This window comes from Euleptes europaea, unplaced genomic scaffold (assembly GCF_029931775.1).
Source record: "Euleptes europaea isolate rEulEur1 unplaced genomic scaffold, rEulEur1.hap1 H_2, whole genome shotgun sequence".
Classification (NCBI taxonomy): Eukaryota; Metazoa; Chordata; class Lepidosauria; order Squamata; family Sphaerodactylidae; genus Euleptes; species Euleptes europaea.
In genome coordinates, this window is record NW_026612050.1 from 581587 (window position 1) to 600449 (window position 18863).

General features: G+C 38.3%; 1 protein-coding gene across 1 annotated transcript in view; it reads right to left on the minus strand.

Annotated features, from left to right (window-relative positions):
• Window positions 1-18863, minus strand: part of LOC130492925 (endoplasmic reticulum metallopeptidase 1-like) — a 50368-nt gene that overhangs the window by 10330 nt on the left and 21175 nt on the right. The window contains exons 5-12 of the mRNA XM_056866697.1: window positions 18702-18848; window positions 17967-18059; window positions 14661-14873; window positions 13114-13334; window positions 11304-11478; window positions 4619-4809; window positions 3661-3813; window positions 1174-1376 (exon numbers count right to left, since the gene is read on the minus strand). Coding sequence (XP_056722675.1) covers window positions 1174-1376; window positions 3661-3813; window positions 4619-4809; window positions 11304-11478; window positions 13114-13334; window positions 14661-14873; window positions 17967-18059; window positions 18702-18848 — 1396 coding nt within the window. The remainder of the gene's footprint in view (window positions 1-1173; window positions 1377-3660; window positions 3814-4618; window positions 4810-11303; window positions 11479-13113; window positions 13335-14660; window positions 14874-17966; window positions 18060-18701; window positions 18849-18863) is intronic.

Here is an 18863-nt window from a genome sequence, read left to right on the forward strand (position 1 = left end):
TACCTAACAGACAGGATGTTGAACATTTGGTCCTGCCTCCTTGATGGACAGAGGGAAATCACCCATGACAAGATGTCTTTTCTCCTCAGAGCAAGAAGGGAGCTCAAGAACTTCAGACACGATAGTGTAATGCCAAGCCACATTTGGCATTCTGTCTGAACCAGGCCTTAGAGTCACCATTAAGCTCACAAAGGACATTCACATGACTAGCCACCATTATCATTTTAATATAAACAACAACAACACAGACCTAAATATAACAAAGCAAGCAAATGTATGATGAAAGGTACTGGAATTTTTTAACGATAAGCTAAGGTTCTTCTTAATTACTGTTTTTGTGACAAAAGTCATTAACAGCAAATCAGCACACACTGAGGGGCAACCAGGTTTTGCTTTTTTAAAGGCCTCTTGGGAATAAACAGTGAAACTGGAAAAATACAAACTAAGGTTGTAAGTTTTAATCAATAACAATTAATCAAATATTTAATCATAGGTTAAAATTAATTCCCTAATCAAGTAATCATCTTTGACTTTTTCCTGACAGAAACTAGAAGCAGCTTAAGGTGAGGGTGGAAATAATCTGTACATCTTTTAATATTCCACAGTATTGATGATCTTGAAATTATGTATAAACCATTTCATCTGCCATAAATTTGCACCACAGAAAATATTTTGTATTTCCAAATCTGATGTTAAAGTAAATATTTTTAAAACCCCTTTAGCCAACTCATTAAAAATACAGCAATAAAGAAATGAGGTGTTACCTCTGTTCTGGGTTGTTTTCTGCTTATAAAAATAAAACTGTAAGTAGTGACTATATTTTGGGGACACTGTTTACTAACTTACAAATGACAATGTCCAAAAAGGATGACGTTGTAGACCAACAGTGGCTATTCTTCACTGGCTGCTATCCAATTGTTAACAATAAATTATATTTTTTTTAAAAAAGAAAATTATCTTCTTGACAATTATAAGCAGTTTAATCGTTTAAAATAGCAAGCTCTCCCATTTTCCCCTTCAGGTTCCTCAGAAATGGATTTGTATTAAGGTGTTACTAGCTAATTTAAATATATAGCAACAGCTTTGTTTATATGTAAGTGATTAGCTGATTTTTAATGATCTTTCATCAGGTGACCAATTCAGTTTCAATTACTTTTGAAGACAGTTACCAACCTAAAAAGATAGTCCACAGGAAGGATCCAAGGTAATCCACAGAGAGGTGACTCTTCCTCACATTTTGTTCTAATAGTGTCATTGAGTTCAGGAATATGAGGAGTGACGTGAGATATTCCACCATAGTCGAGCCCATTAATCCATATTCCCGAATCGCTTTTTGCCAAGTGGCCATCCAGATCATGAAATCTTCTGTTCAAGTGCTGGAAAAGTGAGAGAAAATCAGATACTGGGTAGATGTTGCCATCTTATGGGAGCAAGCCTAAGCAGGTCTACTCTAAGCAGGTCCCATTTTATTTAATGGGGCTTACTCCAGGCAAATGTCCTTGGGATTGTATTCAGCAGTAACATCAAGATCATGAAATGAGTATCAACTTACTGATCAGGAAACAACTTTGCAAGGTAGAGGTTATATTTCTATCCACAAGGAAAAACCAATTCCCGCTTGTGTGATGTAAAAAAATATTATGTAAAAGGTGATTACTAAATACTGTTATCTCTCAAGTATGTGAAGGGCCTAGTGGAAAGATGCTGGAAGGTTTACTACAGAAACTATTTCAGAATCTGTATGACGTAACTATGATTTAGTAGACTCGTGTTGCTAGAACAACTATGCTATATTAGATGTTATGAAAAGCAAAGTACCTAACAAATAAATTCAGGTGGAAATGGAAATAGAGCAATAGTCTTTAAGGAACAGATACATTTCCATTTACTACTTTCCTAATCTAGCAAGACAAAAATTCCACCACAATCCCAGGTGGAATCACTACAGCTGGTTTCTAAATGCAAACTACTGCAGTTTAAATGAAATTTGAGGTAAACCTTATCATAAATATAACAAAAAAACAAGCACTACGGTCCAGGCAAGCCACACACCCCGCAGTATTATCTTTGCCCTTCCCTGCCTTTATCTCTGGTACTTCACGGCTACACACAAGTTCTTGATATTAAAGCAAGAGAACATGACATACTGCAAACAGTGTGTTCTGTAAACAATGCCACAATCCTGAACTAGCCCAAACTGTATTGGTGCAGCTATGCATGTGCCAATTCAAACACATTATACAAGTTAAGAAACATTTATCTACCAGACCATAAACAAATTCATAGTATGTTGTGCAGTATAGCTACAAGACTAACCTGTAAGAACAATTATAAATATAACACCAGTCCAATTAAATGAGACCATTACATAACAAATGTTGTTTTATCTTGTATAATGTGTTTGAATTTAATAGTTTGCTTTATTTGAGTTATAATTTATTATTTATCTACAGCTGCTTACAACAGGCTTCCAAATTAACCAGTGCAAGGTTGTTTATGACTGATGAAGATTCATACATTGAAACAGAAATTTAGCCGGCATCCTGCCTTGTTGTGTGCCCTTCTTTAGCTTGTGAACTTTTTAATAGAACTGTCATATTGAAGTTGTACTGAAATTGTTATTTGCTGTATTTGGCTTGTAAATCTTTTGTCAGTGTTCCTATTTGTTGTCATTTTGAATTGTGGACTTATTATGGTACAACCTTGTACTTTTGTAATTACAATAATAATCCTTTGTCTTTTCCATTACATTTAGCAATTTATGAATTATATATACAGTTTTTGGTATATTTTTTAATGCTTCTATAACTTGTTTAGACCTTTGGTAAACAGAGGTTTCACTTACTGTAACGGTTGTTCAACTGGTGGTCTTCTATGCAGGCACACATTGGGATTGCGCAGGCGCAGCCCAGCCACAGGTAAGATTTGTCAGCTTCTAGCAAAATTGAAAGTGAGAGTGCTCCCTCTCCCCTCGGGAAGGCTGCATGCCCTGAGGGGAGGGAGAGCACTCTCACTTTCGATTTTGCTAGAAGCTGACAAATCTTATCCATGGCTGGCCTGCGCCTGAACAGTCCCAATGTGGGACTGTATAGAAGCCACGCAGATGAACCCTTGTTCTTGTCGCTCAGAGGTTTCCTTTCTCCTTTTTTGTAGGCAGAATCTGGAGCAGTCACAAACAGCAGCATTGCAGAGATGTGTGCCAGAGCAAAATGGGGAGTTACTTGTCATATTCCCATTTTTCATATTTCAGCTATAATTTTTTTGCTGTCAAGTCAGATCTGACTTATGGCAACTCCTGATGGGGTTTTCAAGAAGAGAAATTCAGAGGTGGTTTGTCATTGCCTGCCTCCGTGACACGACCCTGGTATTCCTTGGAGGTCTCCCACCCAGGGTCAACCCTGCTTAGCTTCTGAGATCAGGCTAGCTTGGGTTACCTAGGTCAGGGCTTCAGCTATAATAGGAGAGTGAAATAGATGCCATACTAACACAGCCCAAAGGCTATGGGATATAAAGATCAATAGTTAAGCATTAATATGTCTGGGAAGCACTGAATCTGGATTGTAATTACCTCTTATTAAATATTTTGCTGAAACTGAAAGCTAGAACACTGAAAGCAATTATTATCTGATATCTCCATGGCTCCAACTCTGCACTTCTTACCTGAAGAAAGACTCGCTTAGGCCTTGGGTTTGCTGAATCTGAACTATAAGGGAAGAAGACGCCACTGCAGACAAGGATAAATGCAACTGCAAAAACTGTAGTTAAAGTTACTACTGTCTTCTTCGTGCTTCTAGCAAGGTAGATAAAATTAAGCTAGAAAGCAAAAAAACAAAACAAAACAAAGATCAGGTTATGTCATTTGATGAAGTACAGCTGCAGATGTCTAGAATACATTTGTTACAACTATAGGCCATCTTTTTCATTGTATTACCATTCCATTCCTGGGGTTTTGTTCTTATCTGCACAGCTTTGCTAGGCAATATCTTTGCCCACAAACATCAAGAAAAGGTCATGATCCAGAATGGATTTGAATCCAGCTCTTTCATGTCTGGCCTTAACTAGGCTGGAACTGAGTACATTCCATAGATAAATGAGCAACCTAGTAACATTGTTTTGTGGGCTAGTTAATTAATTATTCTGTCCAGGATGAGACACATCCCCATTATAAAAAAAAGGAAATTTCTACATCAAAGGCTGTGATTAATGACCAGGAATTAAGCCTTTTGAAATGCAAGCTGTCAGGCCACATACGGTATGTTTTAGTAAAATATAAGAAAGCAGATATTGGGAAGATGGTCTCAGAAAATTCCCATTCATGTCTACAGAACTTCATCTTACATCACAGAAAGAAGAAGAGTTGGTTTTTATATGCCAACTTTCTCTACCACTTAAGGAAGAATCAAACCGGCTTACAAACACCTTCCCCTCCCCACAACAGACATTCTGTGAGGTAGGTGGGGATGAGAGAGCTCTAAAAGAGCTGTGACTAGCCCAAGTTCACCCAGCTGGATGTGTGCCATGGTACCATTTTCTTAGATCACAAACTAGTCTGAAGGCATAACATATACAGCTCAAGAACTATTAAATTAGCTAATGTGTAATTTTTAAGCACCCTTACAAAATAGGAAGAAAGTAATATAGACGACACAACAACAAAAGAAGCCATTAATATATCAGGTGGAATTTCTGACCCACTTCGTCCCAGGATGGGAATGAACATTTCATATATAATCCAGTTGAGGTACATTAAATAGAGGTATGGAACCAACATTCCCAGAAGGTATATCAGAAGAAACTTCATTGTGGCACCTACAAGACAAGAAAAACAAGAAAAATAAATAAGCAATCTGTACTAGACTTCCCAGCAGCATCACTTTTTCTCTTTCATTGCAACACAGACAATGGCACAAACTTTAATGTACAATATGCCAAGATGAAAATATCTGCATATATTTTTGAGAGTTTATTAACCCTAAACTGTATACCTGTAAGAACAGGTAGAAGAGACTTTCTCACAGAATGATTGTCATAATTCTACTAGCACCATTTTGTACTTTAAAAAGTTATTTTTTTCAAAGCTGCAGAACAGTGCTTGAACATACAGAAAAGGGATGGAACAGGACATCATATTTGGAGAGTACAATCTTAAGAACTGAGATAGCAAAGGGAAGCCCAACATTAATCTTGGGAAAGGAGAGGAGAAAGGTGACATTTCATGCTGGAGAACTCTAAATAGTCTATTTTAACTAAAAGCAGTGGCAAACAGGAATTGGCGACAAAAAGTGGTAATGCAGCAAAAAGCTCTGCATAAACATGCATGGGAAGGTCAACCCACTAGCAGCAGGTGTGGGTTTTTGGAATTAGGGTCTAGGAGAAGGCTAAGAGAACCAAATTAAAAAAAAACATGTAGATTATTATAACACAAATGGAAACACAACTGGCACATGCATATATACCACTTGCAGTCACTTAGTTCTTGCTATCAACTGCCCCCACTTGAAAGCATTCAGATGGAGGTGATACCAAAGTTTAATCCATAGTGTTTGAACTTTTTGAGTCATGATGGCCATTGATAAACTTTTTAAGCTATTCAAAAAGTCAAGAAATGAATGCATAGATAACCGCCAGCATCATGTCCATCCATATGGCGTAATAGCATCTTGACTCTATACACTTACACAGTAATGCACTTGCATCTAGCTGTAGAACAGCATTGCTGCAGAGCTGGTAGCCTTTGGAAGGCTCTCCCCCCCACCAGTGTTTCTTTTTTGGGGGAAGATAATGTGCGTGTGTACATGTTTAAAAAAATACATAGGTGGAAGTCAAATGCCCTTTGTGTGAGTGGAAGGGCACCAAAGATAGCTACTGTTCACATGAACACATGAAGCTGCCTTATGCTGAATTAGACCATTGGTCCATAAAAGTCATTATTTTCTATTTTGACTGGCAGCAACTTTCCGGGGTTCTCAGGCTGAGGTCTTTCACATCACCTCCTACTTGATCCTTTTAACAGGAGGTGCCAGGGAATAAACCTAGGACCTTCTGCATGCCAAGCAGATGTTCTACCACTGAGCCATGGCTCCCCCCCTTCTTTATTTATTTATATGATCAACATACTGCACTGTTTTTCCCAACCTTAACTGGCTCTAGCTTGATCATATTTCAAAATAAAGAAAATACATACCAAATTTCCCCCTTCCACGAGGAGAAGGGCACTTCTACATGTGCAAGAGGGGGAAGCCACTTCCACTGATTCCAGCCCTTCATGTCTATACCATTCCCAAAGGCCCAGCAATCCTCAAGAGTGACTTTTCAATTAAAAGTTAAAGTTACTTTTAGGTCCAAAGAAAAGTATTCCCGTAATAAAAGTACTGTTTATTACCCAGTCATAAATATTTGCCCTAGAATTTCTGTTTTAATAATAATACTTAGCATTTATTCAGTGCTCTACAAGGTTCAATGTGTTGCACAAAAGTTATCCTGTACCAAAATCTTTATAGCAACCTACTGGGCTGCGGGGTGGGGGTGGGGAGTATGCAAACTGGACCTGAGGATAAGAGAAAGAGCATGTCTATGGTCACGTAGTAAGCTTATGGAAAAAGCACCATTCTAACTGGGGACATCTTGATTGATAATTCAGTCTCTTAGCCATTATGCTACATCAGCATCATCACCTGAATATATATCCCTTTCATGCACAGGAGGTGGTAGTGGTGTTTCAACATGTCATAAAGGAATGGACAATTAGGTCAATTTCTAATTTAAATAACCCTCTTTGTGTTATAGAAAAGCTCCTCATTTGCTGCAAGCACATACACTGATTTAGAAACAAGCTGATTTTTTAAAGACCTGGAAAAATTTACATCCATTTAAATTATTGATTTAATTTTTCTCTTAGATCTTCTGCCCATATTTGTTTCTCCTTTTTATTATCAATATTTCAGAAAAGAGCTTCAGATTTATTTGCATTTAACTTATATCCAGATATTTTACTGAATTCTGCAATCACTTTCCTAACCTCTAATCCAGATTTATCTGTTTGTTAGAAAAAGCGCTATATCATCTGCATATAGGCTTAATTTAAATTCCTCACCTTTAATCTTTATACCTTTAATTTGATTATAATATCTTATTGAGATCGCCAAAGGTTCTAGAGAGAGAGCATATAGGAGAGCTGACAATGGGCAGCCTTGCCTAACGCCCCACATGGTATCAAAACTTTCTGTTATTTCACCGTTAATTCTAATTTTAGCTTGACATTTGTTATACAGGATATTGATCCATTTATGGAATTTCCCCCCGAAACCAAAACTAAATATTGTTTCTTTCAAATAACAGTGTTCAACTCTATCAAATGCTTTTTCAGCATCTAAAAATAAGAGAGCTGCTTTTTCCATCGGTTCTTTTTATATAATCTTGCAAGTTAAAAATTTTCCTAATATTTGATGTTAAAAGTCTCTTAGGGATGAAACCTGTTTGATCAGGATTAATCGATTTGTTAATTATTTACTGAAAATGTTAAATATCTAGGAATATGGTTAAGTAAAGATAGAACTAAATGCTTAAATTTAAATCGTGGAAAAATGGCGAAAGAACAAAGAATATTTTCAGAAATGGCTCCCTTTGAATCTCTTCTTCTTAGGTCGAGTCAACCTAATTAAAATGATAATCCTGCCAAAAATAAATTTTATCTTTAATAACTTATTTGTAGACATAACGAAAAAAATGATTGAAGAATGGCAAAAGATTTGCAATAGATTCATCTGGCAAAATAAAAAGAATAGATTCAGAAATAATAACCTATATGAGATTAAAAACAATGGAGGGATAGGTATGCCAAACTTATTAACATATTATCAGGTGGCTAGGGTAAAGTGGTTAAAATCATGGGTAGTAAATGATCAAAAGGAATTTTATATCAAAACTGAGCAAGACTTTGTTAAATTCCCGCTAAATAGATGGTTTTAGGTTAAAAAAAACCTATAGGAAATTTTTTTACAAGATAATAATTGTATTAATACCATTCTAAAGCAATGGGATGTGCTAAGAGGGAAAATAGCCCCAGATATTTCCCCACTGTCTTCCTTTCTATGGAATATCTTTGCCGAGAACCCAGAATTCCAACTACCTCATAGAATAAAAATAGATAAACAGAATGAACATAATTATTGGATTAAAAATAGTAATTTAGAACCTTTATGTAAAATTTTGGATAAAAAAGAAATATTACATTTTTAGAATATTTACAAATAAAAAAGTATTAGAATAACCTAAAAGAAAATGATATAACCAAAATCAGAGATAAATCAGAGTTTGAGAAACTGATGCTACAAGACAAAACTCTAACTTCAAAAATATATACAATTCTATTGAAAGATAAACTAAACCTAACAACAGGATATCGAGATAAATGGAGTACTTATTTGGACAGAGCATTGAGTGACCAAGAACAGGAATACATTTTCACAAAGGGATTAGATTTTACAGTCAGTATGCAAATGAGAGAAAATCTAATAAAGATGGGTTATATACCACATGTATACCCACTTAGACTAAGTAAAATCCATAAATCAGAAAATGACAGCTGTTGGTACTGTTATAGAAAACAAGCAGATTTTATACACGTGGTAGAAATGTGAGAGAGCTATATCATTTTGGTCTGAAATAGTGAAATGCTTAGCTGTTGGAATGGAGATGGATATCCCATGTAAACCTGAGATATTTCTGTTAAATCTGGTACCTAATCTAACTAAAGACCAACTTTGTATGGGGTTATATGATAACTGCTGCTAGAACGACCTTTGCCAGACATTGGAAAAAAAAATTGACTCCAAAGAGAGGAATGGCTGGTTAAAGTTAAAGAAATATATGTTTTAATTAAGTTAACAACATATCAGAAAAATAGATACACAATAAGATTAGATGAGTTATGGTCACAAACTATAAGTAAAATAGAGAATTTTATAAATAAGGGCGAGAAAGGGGAATGGGTTGTCCTCAGTCAGGACGGAACGATGAATATGAAGACAAAGAAATAAGCTGTAGCATAGGAATCCTGTTGTTACCTTATTGTGTATATGGATATATTTAAGTCAAGAACATTGTCATTTTTTCTGCTTCTTTTAGTTGCTGTTATTGTTTATTGTAATTGTTATTGTTCTCCAATATTTTTTTTTAATTATTGATTTAATTTTTCCACTGCGCAATTTATATATTGCCTGGACAACTGTGTATGTTACCAGTTACCAATTCAAATATTCAGACTAGTCTGGACTTTCTAGCATCTAGGAGCATAATCTCAAACCTAAGGACATATTGTGTACATTCTTTCGCACCACAGAATTATATCTGCTTAGAGACACAGTACAACTGTGAAATGCATATTTTTCTGTTTCATTTCCCTATACCAGTGGTTCCCAACCTTTTTTTGACCAGGGACTACTAGGACTTTTTTGTTCAGTGCAGGGACCCCAAGGTTCAAAATAAAAATTCCGAGAATTTGAAAATAAACTTTAATCATAACTGTTAGTTAAACTTTAAACTTAGAATAATATTTGAATATATTTTTTATAATAGAGAAATTTTAATTGAAAATATTAATTTATTATGGGTTTATAACTTTGTTTCGTGGACCTTAATTTAGTTCTCGCGGACCCCTGGGGGTCCATGGACCCCTGGTTGGGAACCAGTGCCCTATACAAATGCAAGGACACTAAGCAAGATTACCTACTCCATGACTCAATGTGCACAACTTTCCAGAAGCAGGGGCTGATATTTACTGGATAGACAGTATTATTCCATGAGATAGGCATAATCCAGCTAATCAAAGCATGTCAAACACCCACTGAGTTCTACAGGAACCAAGCAAGGTTTAACACTCTTCTTTTTGAACTCTATGAAACAAAACTGTTTTAAGAAGATGGAAGGTTGTAGCTAATCCAGCTGTGAACTAAGTAAGTTTGTGGGAAAGAGTTCTACTACCTGCCCCTTCTTCTAACAACCCCACCACTACCCAAAAGTCTGCCTTTGCAAATCAGGGTACCCATAGAAACAGAGTGGTGCGCAACACAGCAAGACGAAAGCAGGATGGGTAAATCAGCACAAATCATTCCAGTATGAGCTTTTGCTCTGTTTGCGGAGCTTGGTGCAGAGAGGGACAACTTCCCTTGCCTCCTCAGGAACAGCTTTGGGGGGAAAGACACAAGGCGCTAGTAATGGGGAAACAGGGAGATAGCCAAAATCCCTTCCTTAAACAGAATCCATTCATGGAACAACTGGATTCAACCCAGATACGTTTCTGTGCCCCACAATTCTTAGATTCAGGACCCCAATTTTTAAATGTTCAGATTTTAACACTGATTTGTATTAGAAATGTATGAGGGTCAGTTGGTGTAAACACACACAGACCCAAAATCCATTTTAAATGAAACAAACTTGATTTGTTTTTTTTTTAAGCATGGATTTGTTTCCACCCCGATTGCAAGTATCTCATTTAAGACATGTCCAGCTGGCTGTATGAGGAGACTGGATGTCCTGTGTCAGAATGTTCCCAACTGTCCAAAAGCAAACAGTGTCTTGGCTTGTGGTAGCCACATAAGCTCAAAGAGTTCACATCTTCCTACATGGGCAGTTATGTGGATTAGAAGATTTATGGCTCAGTGACAACTAGCCCATATCTTGCTAAACTCTGGTATATATCTGGACACCATAAAGGCTCCAGAATCATTCATGCCTAAAATGATACTGGGAACCAGCATGGCATAGTGGTTAAGAGTGGAGTGACTCTCATCTGGAGAACTGGGTTTAATTCCCCACTTTCCACATGAAGCCTGCTGGGTGATCTTGGGCCAGTCACAGTTCTCTCAGAACTCTCTCAGCCCACATGGAGGCAGGCAATGGCAAACCACCTCCAAACATCTCTTGCCTTGAAAACCCAACTGGGTCGCCAGCTGTGACTGAATGGCACTTACCACCACCACCAAAACGATATTGCTGAGGAAGGTGGGAGAGATTACCTCCCCCACACACCATAATTTCCAGCATCCCCAACCACAGAGCCCTGATTTACAGTGACACCCCAAATTGTGGATTCATGCATATTAATTCCCCTTCTGTACAGCCAAGGGCTCAGGGCAGGCTGTCAATCATATCTAGCTTTTTAAAAACATTCCCAGGATGTCATGGGAGAAAATAAATCTGCTCCTCCCTATCCTTCCAGGAGAATAACGAGCTCTTTGTTTCAACCAAGCAACTGTCCTCAGGTAAAACTGTAATTATATATCATAATAATGTACATTCATTACCTTTTTCTTTGAACTCTTTGTAAGTCATTAATTTTGTGAGTAGGGGAAATGCTACCCATATTGCACTGACAAACGCTGAGCAAAATCCTAGGTATGTAAGCAAGACCAACATAATCGACCAAAAAACAAGTGAGACATCAAAGAAAATCTCTCCAAGGAGCTGTTCATTTGTATTCTGGGAAAAGGGAAAAAAAGGAAAGGATAAGGATAAAGCCTCTCCGTTATTTTTAGTAGTCAGTGTTTCAAGCATTGTGATGGGGTAAATTAGAGTACAAGAACTGAAAAACACTTTCAAACAATGCTCATCTGTCAGGAGAATTCTGCCTCATGGTATCTTTTCTTTCCTAATGTGGTACAGAAAAACTGGGTTGTATACGATTATCTTCTTCTCACATGATTGAAATTGAGGGTCTAAACTAGAGGTTCCCAAACTTTTTGAGTCATGGAGCACTTTTCAGGAGAGAAATTTGTCACGGAGCACTAATTTTCACCTAGCACCTATATACTAAACCAAATGACAGTAGTATTTTTCTTTCCAATCTCTTCATGGAGCACAAGGAGATGTTTTGCGGAGCACCAAGTGCTCCAAGGAGCACAGATTGGTAACCTCTGGTCTAAACTATCTCATAATGCTGTTATATTATTTTTTCAGGTAAATATTTAATTAGGACTTTTTTTCAAATTAAAATTTACCACAAGACACACAACCTCTTTGGAATGCACCATGTTGCCCTGTCTTGCAGTTTCACTCATCCCACCTTCCCACCTGGATCACCGGAACAGGCAGCACAGTTTGGAGTCCTTGGACATCTTTGACTTTGTTTAGATTATAGCCTTGAAGGAGCTTCAGGATCATTCCAAGATCCCTCTTCCCGACCCTTCATGGAGCAAACTAATTAGTTCATTACATAGCAGTAAGAAAAGTCTTGTTTGCAAAGAAAGAGCAAACCATAGGTCACCGGTTTGGATGAAAAGTCACTGACAGAGCAGAGTTACACCCTGTTAAAACAATGGGGTTTAGGAGGGTGTAACTGTTTATTTGGATGTATTTGGTTAGTATTTGTATGGGAGACCACCAAGGAATACCAGGGTTGCTGTGCAGAGGAAGGCACTGGCAAACCACCTCTGTTAGTCTCTTGCTATGAAAACCCCAAAAAGGGGTCGCCATAAGTCAGCTGCGACAGCACTTTACACATACAACTCTGTTTAAGGGTTTTTCCACATTCTTAGTTTCGTGTCTAACTTCCTGTTTCTTTGTGGGGAGGGGGTTCAGTTGAGCACTGTTTTGCTCCCTCTAGTGGTCGACTTGATATAACACCACTTTATATTAAGCTCAAAAACCTGCAAATTTAAACTGCAGGTTTTTAAGCTAAGTATAAACTGATGTTATATCAAATTGATCACTAGTGGGAGCAAAACATGTGCAGTACTGAACCACCCCAAAGAAACAGGAAGTTAGACTCAATGAAACTGTGAATGCAGAAAAGCCCTACGATTGCTAGGTAAGTAACTTAGCAAATACAAATGGGAGGAGCGATTGTGAAAGCTGCCTGAACCTCCTTCAAGGGTCAATCAGCATCAAATAATAGACTGCTGTTCAGTTGGAACCAAGCCAACAGATAAGCTAAAATCCACAAATGAGCAGGGAGGAAGGAAAAAAGGGACTTGGATCCTCACTCCTCTCTAAAGCAGAACACAAACGAGCTGACAATCACTGATATTTAGGTCTGAAGTTCAGGTCACTAAACAATCAGAGAAGAAAAACATAGTAATTATTCATTTTACCATTCATTAAATATACAACACTTACTTTATAATGGAATCTCTTGACCAATGTGTGTACAAAAATTAACTTAGCCAAGGCTGCAGTTCCATACAGAAAAATGGACACGTAGAAGTGAGTATACCAAGAAAGAGAGCGTCCAATGAGAGAAATAAACACTGCCACAATAAGGATGCCAAGCAAGGAGATGAGCCAAGTCAGAACTGTAAAGACAAATGCAATGGCGAGTTCCCTCAGGTAACTAATTGCTGAAAAAGAAGGAAATATACATTAACAGGCAAATAAACAACCTCTACCTCAATGGGTCCTTCTACAATCAACGATAAGTTGTTCTGAAGTTTAACTCTCGTTAAGTTATGAACTAGCAGCTTACCTGAGAAGGACTTCAAAATTATGGTCTTCAGATTTAAGCTAATATGAAACAGGCTGATGAAGTATTGATATGAAATGGACTGTTTCCAGACACCCATACCTGTTTATTCATATACCACAAGAAGTCATGATTTTTGCAAGAATGGACATTTGCAATTTTGTGTAGTAAGCAATTATGCTATTCTACACCTGTTGAAGTACTGCCTGGTTTGTGTACAAAATATTTTTTTCTACTTTACCTGATGAAATGCTGTCTGTAGTATGAAGAAAAAGTTTACTATAAGTAAAAGGTACATTTAGATACTTGTTAACAAGGATTTTCCTTTGTTATATATAACTCCTCATCTTGGTAATTTAAGCTATTTGTTTGCATTACAATCTGCATTGTAGCATAAGTGGTATATTTAGTAGCAAGAAATAAAGAATACAGTTTTTAAAAACACTGGATCTCAAACACGCTCACCTTCATATAGATTGTTCTCACAGGCCATACTACAGAGCAGAACATGCAAGAGGTTTCATGCACTCTTCTACAAGAGAGATGTACTTTGTGTATACATGGGCACTTTCCATTTCTCATTTCATACAGACAAGAAGGAGGTTTCATGCATGCCATCAGAGTCACTAAGTTATGACCTGTGGGAGGTGAACTATGACTACAGTGAGGTACTTCTACAACAAATAACCCACAGCCAGAAGTGTCAACAGCTATAAATTTGCAGCTCAAGAATGGCTCCTACCCTCTTATAATTATACAAAATATTTTTACCCCTTCCCCGTACTAACACACATGGTGCTCAAGATGGTTTATAAACAATAAATTAGATTATTGCAAAATCAAAACAACTAAAATCAGCTACCAACGCAATAAACCAGAAGTAAGCTAGAGTATTTATTTAGCCTGGATAAAAAGAAGTTGTCACTTGAAAACTGAAACTTGGCGACTATTGGTGACCAAAGAAGCAGCCCAATAGGCATTCAATTATTTGCATCAGCATCCAGTAAAATTGGTCAAGGGAAGGCAGCTGTCATATACCAGCCAAGAGGTAGAGCTCAGGATCCCCTGCTGCATTATAGATATGCTGGGGCACAGAATCTCAACATTAACATTTTGCCTAAACATAAACAGTGTAGAAGACAAACTATAACAAAATATAATCAGATCCACTTTGTCAGAAAGCCACATATGGACCTGGACTTACCTCTCTTTCTGGGCTGTAATATTTTTTTGCCTAGATAAATAACAGACAGTGCTGTGATGACGAAGTTCAAAATGGCACCAACACGAGCTGGGTACGCCAGAATAAACACACCGAAGACATCAAAGAAGACAGTTTCCCCATGTTGATATTCATAAGATTTGCCCAGGTTATCTGATTTTGCTAAGTATTTAAGCACACCTAAGATGTTGTCTCCTTTAGAAAAATATAAATGTGCATTTAGTATTTGGCTTTCTCTTCAGCCTCACATAAAAATGTCACCAAGTACATGTTAGTATGAAATAAATCTTAATGAAAAACCACTGGGTTGTGTTGGGAATTTGAAGCTTTCCCTTGAAACAAAATACAAACATGACACAAATTAACTAGTTATAAGACGTAATTACCATTCTTACTACTATTGCAAATCAAACCCTAAAATGCTGCAACGCCCATTGCTCTCCTTAAGGATGAAGCAAATAAGGCCATGACTATATCTTCCCTGCATCTTTAAAAGCTAAATTTCAGAGGCTCAGTTCAGATTGGGTCTTGTGGGGAAGGGAAACGGGAAGGGACTTATCCCTCCACTCCCCACATATTTTGCCTGTTGAAACCACACTCCCTGTGCTTCATAGGGCATTGGTCTTCTCCTTTTTACAAGACATGGGGGACGGGGTATGTGAAATCATGCAAGGGTTAAAGGATTAAGCTGCCTTATTTCTCTTGCAGCCCCACACAGATTTGGACGCCACACAACTTTAAGTTACCTTTTAAAGATGCTAGAAAACCGGCTGTGATCGTCATTTCATTTATTATCAAGTTATAGATAAAGAAAATTAATGCATACAGGAAAATTAATACTGTCTACTTATCTCAGTTTCAGTGGCAAAAACCATAAAAAGATAACAGATTGGATTCTTAACAGTGATACTCAAAAGTGTGGGAGGTGTGAGATATATAAACTGTCACAAGTGATTAAAACATGTTAGCCACCATCTATATTATGAGCTGAACAAGAGGCCAATTCATTTGACTTTATTAGCTACAAGATTTGGATTTTCTTCCAGATTATTTCGTTTCTTTTAACATGCATAAAGCTGCTTTATACCAGACTTGGTCTTTCATATTCAGTATAGTCTCCCCTGGCAGCCGCTACCCAGGATCTCAGGTAGAGGTCCTTCATGCCACCTTCTACCTCATCCTGTTAGCTGGAAATGCTTGGGACTCAACCTGTGACCTCATGCATACAAACGAGACTCTTTACCACTGAGCAACGGTCCCATCCCTAAACAGAAGGCAGAGGCCAGACTAGAACCCACACCTCAGACACTCATGAACAGCTCCTCTAACGACACACCGAACAACTTTGTTGTTATTATAGAATCATAGAATTGGAAGGGGCCATATATGCCATCTAGTCCAACCCCTTCATCAATGCAGGATCAGCCTAAAGCAGCCCTGACAAGTGTTTGTCCAACCACTGCTTGAAAACCGCCAGTGAGGGGTAGCTCACCACCTCCCTAGGCAGTCAATTCCATTCCTGAATTACTCTTACTGTAAACATTTTCGCTAATATCCAGCCAGTGCTTTTTCACCCATAATTTAAACCCATTATTACGAGTCCTATCCTCTGCTGCCAACATGAACCGCTCCCGGCCCTCCTCTAAATGACAACCTTTCAAATACTTAGAGAACAATCATGTCTCCCCTCAATCTCCTCAGGACTGAATATTCCCAAGTCCCTCAGCCTTCTCTCATACGGCTTGGTCTCCAGGCCCCAATCCTCATCGCTCTCCTCTGCCCCTGCTCCATACTGTCCATATCCTTTTTGAAGTGAGGCCTCCAGAACAGCACAGTACTCCAGGTGCAGTGTTCAGCGGGGATATGACATCTTGCAATTTGGATGTTGTGCCTCTGTTGATATACCCCAGACAACATTAGCCTTTTTGCCACTGCATCACACTGATTTCTCATATTTAGCTTACAGACCACCCATACCCCAAGATCTTGTTCACACACACTGCTGCACTGAAGTGTTTTCCCCATCCAGTATGCATGCTTCTCATTTTTTGTTACCCAGATGTAGATCTCTGTACTTATCCTTGTTGAATTGCATTTTGTTCACATCTGCCCACTTTTCCAGTGCATTCAAATCTTGTTGAATTATGTAACTTCTGGGGGTTTTGCTGCTCCTCCCAATTTGGTGTCATCTGCAAATTGAATGAGTAGTCCCTCCAACCCCTCATCCAGATAGTTTATAAAAATGCTGAAAAGCACCGGACCCAGAACTGAGCCCTGAGGCACCCCACTGAAGACCTCTCCCCCATCAGATTAAATGCCATTGACAACTATTCTTTGGGTGCAGTTCTCCAACCAGTTTCCTATCCACCTAACAATCCTATAATCCAGTCCACAGTCCTCCAGTTTACCCATCAGAACATCATGGGGAACCCTGTCAAAAGCTTTACTGAAATACAGGTAAACAATGTCGATGGCATTCCCACAATCCAGTAAGCTCATCATTTGATCAAAGAAGGAAACTAGGTTGGTTTGGCAGGTCCTATTGGAGACAAATCCATGGTGACTTCCCTGGATCACCAAGTTGTCCTTCAGATGCTCTCAGATTGATCCTTTAAAATCTATTCCGGTATTTTCCCTGGGACTGACATGGGCCATCCTTCCTCCCTTTTTTGAGGATTGGGATAACATTTTCCCTCCTCCAGTCTTGTGGCACATTTCCTGTCCTCCAAGGGGTCTCGAAGATGATGGACAAAGGCTCTGCAAGCTTTCTACAAAGTTGTTGGAGCACTCTCGGGTGCACACCATCTGGCTCAGGGGATTTGTACTCATCCAATGCAGCCAGGTGCCTCTCAATAAACTCTTTGTTCTTGCCAACCAGCAGCCCAGACACAGTGCCTTGCCTACTACCGACTCTAGATGAGCCTGTTCTCTTCTTCAGAGAAAAAGCTGAGGCAAAATAGGCATTGAACCTTTCTGTTTTCTCTCTGTCCTCTGTCAAGAGTTTCTCCATTTTCACCCAATAGTGTGCCTATCGCCTCTTTTACCTTGTGTTTGCTCCTCATATACCTGAAGAAGCTTGGCCTCTGATGGCTGACCTACAGTGCCTAGCAACCCACAGATACTCTTCTTTAGAGGTATGTCCTTTTCTTGAACATTTCGTTTTTCTCCCTTAGCTCATCATGGAGTTCTCTATTAAGACAGTGCATATGGTTCTGAGCTATCATAGTAGCCAACATGGAAACTAATATTTGAGGCTTGCAATAAATCTGAGAAACCTTACATACCAACCTGCTCTCTGAATAGAATCTGTCAGAATTCGGTCTGCTGTGTCATACTTTGTATGATAGATGTAGCCATTTTCAATAAAAGCCAGGTCTATTCCTATCAATACAATTAAGTTATAATCAACATTTCTAATAAAATAGTCAAGACATTATTTACAGTATCAAATCACTTTTAAGTTATGCTAACAGAACATTTTTATGCAACTTACCACTTAAAAGAGAAGATTTAGTATTAAAATCTGTATTTGTTTAGGACCCCAGTTTGCGGGAAGGAAACAAATTCTCCTTTGCTCAGTCACCTGCATTCAGGCATCATAGCAAACTAGACTTTGACTAAAGATTTCTAAAACCAAAAACCATGAAAAATGCACCATGCATGAAAGAAGGGGGGGAGAGAAAGGAGCATGAGTATGACGACGAGCCAAGTTCATATTCATCACAGGCAGAAATCTGTCATGATGCCAAATGCAAACTTAGCAGTGCGTATAGTCTGTCAGAGTGCCAGACTAGATCTAGAAGCCAGATTCAATCCTGTTCTGTCCATGGAAGTTTGCTGGGTGAACTTGGGCCGGTCTCAGCATAGCCTACTTCACAGGGTTATTGTTAGGATAAAATGGAGGAGGACAGAGTGACGTAAGCCACTTTGGGTCCCCATTGGGAAGAAAGGTGGAGTATAAATGAAATAAATAAATAAATAGTAAGCTAGTAATGGTCCTACTAACATTGCCCAACAACATACCTGGAATATGACCAAAGTCCCTGTAAATACGGAAGTCTGTATCTGCTGGGATAATGCCACTTTGAAACACTTCTTGAGCTACAACACATGCAAAAGGATGTTTTGCAGCAGAGATATATGCTTGCACCAGCCAAGCATTTTCAGGTCCTGTAATCATTAGAA